This window comes from Sphaeroforma arctica, assembly GCF_001186125.1.
Source record: "Sphaeroforma arctica JP610 unplaced genomic scaffold supercont1.2459, whole genome shotgun sequence".
Lineage (NCBI taxonomy): Eukaryota > Ichthyosporea > Ichthyophonida > Sphaeroforma > Sphaeroforma arctica.
Genome location: NW_014038099.1, coordinates 1 through 6,443, shown reverse-complemented (window position 1 = coordinate 6,443; position 6,443 = coordinate 1). Strand labels below are relative to the sequence as shown.

Genomic DNA, 6,443 nt, shown 5'->3' with positions numbered 1-6,443 from the left:
TATGGATATGGATATAGATATAGATATATGTATGTATGTATGTATGTATATATATATATATAGCCAGTTTCCACGACATTCCCATGGTCTCAACATGTGTTTCAGAAGTCTGAGTATCGACTGCATAAACTGCCGTTCGTACATGCTTCTAGGTTCTTGATACTTTTTGTGTGTGCCTACCAATCTCTAAGTGTGTATGCACAAAGCTTTCTATAGTGTGTACTGTGAGGATCGTGTAGATATCACCTGGCCTGTCAACGTGCATGTCGGGTGCTTATGAACATGCCCTCCCTCTCGTCATACTGTTGTATCATCCCAGCCAGTTCGTTTATCATGTTACGTCTATCACGCTGGGTGTTCCCATTGTTGGTCGCCCGGATTTAATTTTTTTTCGGTCATGCTTCGGTTTCTCGAAGTATGTTGTTCGATTTCTCGATTGCTTAATCCCACAATACCATCTGCCATCTGATCGATTGAATCCATGTTGTGTATACTATATTCAATATATATGCATCCCTGTATGTATATGTCAGTGTCGTAGCGTGTCCACACCATCCAGGGTCTCTATGGCAATTCCGGGCCGTCCGCAATGGTTGTCTTTGGCTTGAAGTGAGGCTTATATGTACGCCTACACAGATATCAAATAAGTCATCACATGAATATACCTCCCATCCTACAGAATACGGCGAGTTTCTGCATAAACCTGGACGTCTCTTCGATAACTTCGACGAGATCCGCAATGAAATTGAGGCCGATACAGCGCGTATCACAGGCGCCAACAAAGGCATTAGTCATCTGCCCATTAACTTGAAGGTGTACTCGCCCCACGTGCTGGATTTGACCTTGGTTGATTTGCCTGGATTAACCAAAGTGGCGGTGGGAGACCAGCCGGCGGATATTGAAATGCAGATTAAGAGTATGTGTCTGGAGTGTGGTGGGGATTGTATATATGTTTGTGGGTATGCATATGCATATTATGTGTGTCTCTGTATGTACACGTGCGTATATATATATCTAATTATATAATATGTATTTATATATATATATATATGTATGTATGTATGTATGTATGTATATAAAAATGTATGTATGTATGCATAGTCTGTCTATATATTTTTATTTGTATCTTTAAATATGAGTGAACAATTGCTCGCAATTTCTACTAGTTCTACACATATTGTATTTGAATCTACATCTGCAAACGTGCGACGTATGAGTACTAATGTATGCAAATGGACTCCTACAAAGTGCCCGTTCCTAACCAATCCTTGATTTGCATGTACGTCAGATATGATTATGATAATAATCGCTGTATCTGATACTATATGTGAATCGATTCTCGTGAAGTTGAACTTTGAAACATTATGTTTACATAGCCTTATCTATATGTGTGGGTGGTTGGGTGAGTGGGTGGGTGTGGGTGTGGGTATGTGCGTATATTGAGGCGCAATACATGTGTATGTGTGTATCATCTGCACTGTATGTGTGGACAGATGATTACATCGTCCACACTACCTGTGGGGCCCTTTCCTTGCCCTCGATATGCAGTGATTTTCTTCTTCATACGGTCTGGCAGCTGTCATTTGTGCGGTAGTCCTAAATTGAGCTTAAAAGCACGTGATTGTACACGTTCAGATAGCCGCGTGCGTGCCCCAACCCAATCTGCGTACTCCTACTCACCACCACCCACTCTCCCCACAGATATGATCATGGAGTTCATTACCAAGCCCAACTGTTTAATCCTGGCGGTGACTCCGGCGAACAGTGATCTGGCCAACTCCGATGCGCTGAAGCTCGCAAAGGAGGTAGATCCTCAAGGACTCCGAACTATCGGAGTGATCACTAAGCTGGATCTCATGGATGCAGGAACGGATGCCAGAGATGTTCTCGAAAACAAGCTGCTGCCGTTGAGACGCGGGTGAGTGACCGATCCCACTTATAACTATGCCGCGTATGCGTTTGAATCGATGTGTGTCTGAGCTTGCACCTTACTCGTGTTAAGATATGTATGTGTAATTACGTAGAAATATTCCTGAACATAAGCTCCTGCTTCTAAGATGTGGGTGCGTAAATCAGTTTCGGGACTTCGGGATTGGTATATATGTAGAAGCTTTAACATGTGGGACATGTGGAGTGTTTTGATTTCTGTACGACTTTACCCTGCTCCGTGTCCGGATATGTATTTGACATAATGAAGCGATATCTCGCCATGTGATTGGAGGCCTCTTAGGCGTGGGTGAGTGAAATGTGCCGTATGTATTGGAGCGAGCTAGCATGTACCGAACTGTCTTGTTTTCAAAATATTTTGTGACTCCTGGGAGCTCTGATGAACATTTGTCCATTTAGGTCGGCTGTATAAGGGTTTTTGCTTGTCATAGCATCAGGCAAATAAACATGTACAATTAAGCCCTATCACATGAATACAGGGCCGATATGTACATACATTTACGTAGCTAAAATATATATTTAATCGCCGCTTTCGCAGCTATGTGGGTGTAGTTAATCGAAGTCAGAAAGATATTGCCGGCAACAAAGACATCCGGGCCGCTCAGGCTGCGGAGAAGAAGTTTTTCAAAACACACCCAGCATACAGACATCTGGCGGACAAGATGGGAACTCCCAAGCTCCAGCAGGTGTGTCGCCGGGTTATATTCGTGACTGTATAGACGTTTGAAACGATACATATGCCTATCTAAATAGGTGATGTTCATGCATGTGTGAACCATCTTTTGGTACGTACCGCATGTACTGAATGCGTATGTATACCACTTCGGGCTATGTTGTGATGTGGGTGCGGATGTAATCCTGTACTGTACAACCGTTTATCTAGATACTTACCTTGATGCATAGTTATAGCGGCGATAATGCTGTGACTACCATATGTGAGTCACCTCGTCAATCCAGGCTATTTTTTTACTTCTACTTCTTGCTACATATCTCAAGCTGACTAAGGAGCTTTGCCCAGAGGTACTTTACTAGGCATTAGTTGTTTGAACCTAGTTACCGAATGCCCCTACCGGATGAAAATCGTTGGGTATGAGGTCGGGTAGCTGCCACGCATACTTTCTCGTGTGTATGTATATATACATCTGTGGTACATACTCGTGTGCATATATATTTGTGAGGGGGAGTATGTATTTATGTATGTATGTATGTATGTATGTATATATATATATATATATATATAATGTATGTCTGTCTATCCATGTATATACGATGTATGCACCTATATATATATACATATATATATATATATACATATATATATATATATATATACTAATATACATATATATATATATATATATATGTGTGTGTGTGTGTGTATGTATGTATATATATATATATATTTACGTGCTGGTGTACACATGGCTTCATACTCAATTATAAATTGCCATGGATTTGAACAGGTACTGAACCAGCAGTTGACGGACCATATCCGTCAAACACTACCGGAACTCAAGGGTCAGCTACAAGGTGTGCGAGAACTTGTTTTGTATACTCGACGAGTTATGGATATGCACACGTAGGTATTTACATATTAGGTTAAATCCATTTTTTTTCTTCAGTTTTGGTGCATTTAGGGAAGGCGTACCAGATTCGCTATGTACTTTACCTACCTATTTTTGAGCAAGCCTGGCGTAGGGGTTAGGTCATCCGGTGTACGTAAAAGTATAAAGACTATATTTTTTGTACATGTGCAAATTATTACACTTTGGTTTCTTTGTTTGTGTATATGTACTCGCACACCTTGATCAAGCTGTTTGGCTTACATATTTTTCTTCCCTTTCGGACCTTGTGGTGTTTTTCGAGCGCTGGCTTCACTCACTATTTGACGCGCAATGAACACCTTTTAAATCTAATCTGATTTCTGAAATGGCCCCCCGCCCCCCCCCACATGGTTGAAATCTCTTATAGGACAATGGCCCTTCAAAAGATCCCCACTCAGGGGCCATACATAACCAATACGAGTACGATCGATGGCATGCACGCACCAGACACGTCACCCAAACTAAATGTACAATTACAATTATTTAAACTTCGTTTACATCCCGCACTTCCGTGGCGCAGGGGAGGTAACCAGGCTGGAGAAAGACTGTAGCGAATTCAAGAACATGGGCACTGGCAAAGGCGCGTCTACAAAGGCCATGATGTCGTACATGCACATGTTCAGCGATGACTGGTGGAAGTCTATCGACGGTTCAGGCGATCTGGTTTCTCTGGAGGAGCTATCAGGTAGGTGTGGGTGTGCTGGGGTAATCGTAGATGAACGTGCAACTTGTTGCTTTGTATACATATGTGTATGTGTATGTGTCTGTGTGCTGGAATAATCGTAGATGAACGTGCTACCTGTTGCATTGTATACATATGTTTGTGTGTGTGTGTCTGTGTGCTGAGGTAGTCGTAGATGAACATGCTACTTGTAGCATTGTATACATAGTGTGTGTGTATTGGGGTAATCGTAGATGAACGTGCTACCTGTTGCATTGTATACACATGTTTGTGTGTGTGTGTCTGTGTGCTGAGGTAGTCGTAGATGAACATGCTACTTGTAGCATTGTATACATAGTGTGTGTGTATTGGGGTAATCGTAGATGAACGTGCTACCTGTTGCATTGTATACATATATATATATGTGTGTGTCCGTGTGCTGAGGTAATCGTAGATGAACGTGCCCTTGTTGCTTTTTATACATATTTTTGTGTGCGTGTGTCTGTGTGCTGGGGTAATCGTAGATGAACGTGCTACCTGTTGTATTGTATACATATGTCTGTGTGTCTGTGTGTTGAGGTGATCGTAGATGAACGTGCAACCTGTTGCATTGTATACATATGTGTGATACGTGTGTGTCTGTGTGCTGAGGTATTCGTAGATGAACGTACTACTTGTTGCATTGTATTCATATGTTTGTGTGTGTGTGTGTGTGTGTGATCATTCATGCGTTTTTCGTTGTGTGTGTGAGTGTTTAGCGATGACGGTTTAAGGTCTATCGAGGGTTCAGGCGATCTGGTTTCTTTGAAAGAAGTGTCAGGTAGGTGTCGCTGCGCTACTATTAACGTATTGTCATAAATTTGTGTATTACGGTGCACTTTGAAGTATGAAGGTGATTGGTTTTCATGATATGCATATGTTTGTGTGTGTGTGAATATGTGTGGATGTACCTCGTATCAACAACCCAAATCGCAGATAGGTTTTCATATACACATATGTACTTCTATGTGTACTTAATACACCAATTACATGCACAGCTCTATGTAGAATGTATATTTCTTACTTTTGGTATACTCGCGATTGGATCTGAACCCACCGTATTCAAAAAACGTTCAATCGCATTGCTCGTCTCTCCACAGGCGGTGCCAAAATCAACCGCATTTTCTTTGAGCGTTTCCCGTATGAGCTCAATAAGTTCGAAATTGACGAACGCAAACTGCGCAAAGAGATTCTGTACGCCATCAAGAACATCCACGGTATCAGAACGGGCCTCTTCACTCCCGACCAGGCCTTTGAGGCGATCTGCAGAAAACTCATCGAAAGGTGTGGATGCGAATTGTATTGTATTGTGGTTGGGGGTGGGGGTGTACGCTTGGCTGGGGGCGTGTATGTTTTTGTTTTGTTTTGTTGTTGTTTGAGAGTGCTAAATGTGTGGTGGTGATTGGCGGAAGACAGGACTGAACAGCGGAATTATTCGCTCTGCTCTAGTGTCGAGCTGATACTTCTATTATATACTTAGGTTATAGCGTGGGTATGTGTGTGTGCTTGATAGTACATTTTTATACATATGACTTTTTGCGCGCGCATGAGTGTCTATAGACATATATTGCCATGTTATCTATGGCGAGAGATACAAATGAGCGTGTGCGCACGGCACTTTCTTAGGTGCATGAAGTGCATGTGAGCGTCTGTTCGAGTGTACGCGGATGTCTGTGTGACGTACGTGAAGGCGACTTCCGATGATCAATAGTATACCTTTCCATCTACCGACATACATATCCTGTGTTGAGTCATCTACCTGCATATCCGGTGTTGAGTTGAGAATGCAACCACTCTGTCATCTACGTGTACTTTCCCGAACATGGGGGTTCACATCTGGCAACTTTCTTACTTAGCTGGTTCCTCGTCCCCAAAGTAATATTTATCATCTGAGTTTTTGTGAGTCCAATTCTGAACTTCCAATCACACCCCAAGTCCATGTACTTACACAATTGGCACATATTCTTGCAAACACACAGAATGCGAGCGCCTTCGTTGCTTTGTGTTGAGTTGAGTATGCAAGAGTTGATTGTCATCACCTCCTCGGCCACACGGCGCATTGAGAAGTTCCCGCGACTCAGAGAAGAGCTCGAGCGCATCGCTGTGGAACAGATCAAAGAATGCCATCAGAAGACTAACGATCAGGTATGAGGGGTCACGGTAGGTTCTTGAGCCTGTTCTTTATCTATATA

At 42.4% G+C, this 6,443-nt stretch overlaps 1 protein-coding gene across 1 annotated transcript; it reads left to right on the top strand.

Annotated features, from left to right (window-relative positions):
- Positions 1–674: 674 nt before the first annotated feature.
- On the top strand, positions 675–6,402 carry SARC_12638 (hypothetical protein; the record flags this gene model as incomplete). Its single annotated transcript, XM_014293250.1, has 7 exons — positions 675–916; positions 1,702–1,918; positions 2,486–2,633; positions 3,411–3,477; positions 4,072–4,236; positions 5,352–5,535; positions 6,231–6,402. Coding segments are annotated over 7 exons (1,195 nt in total), but the record flags the coding sequence as incomplete, so codon positions are not given.
- Positions 6,403–6,443: the final 41 nt, after the last annotated feature.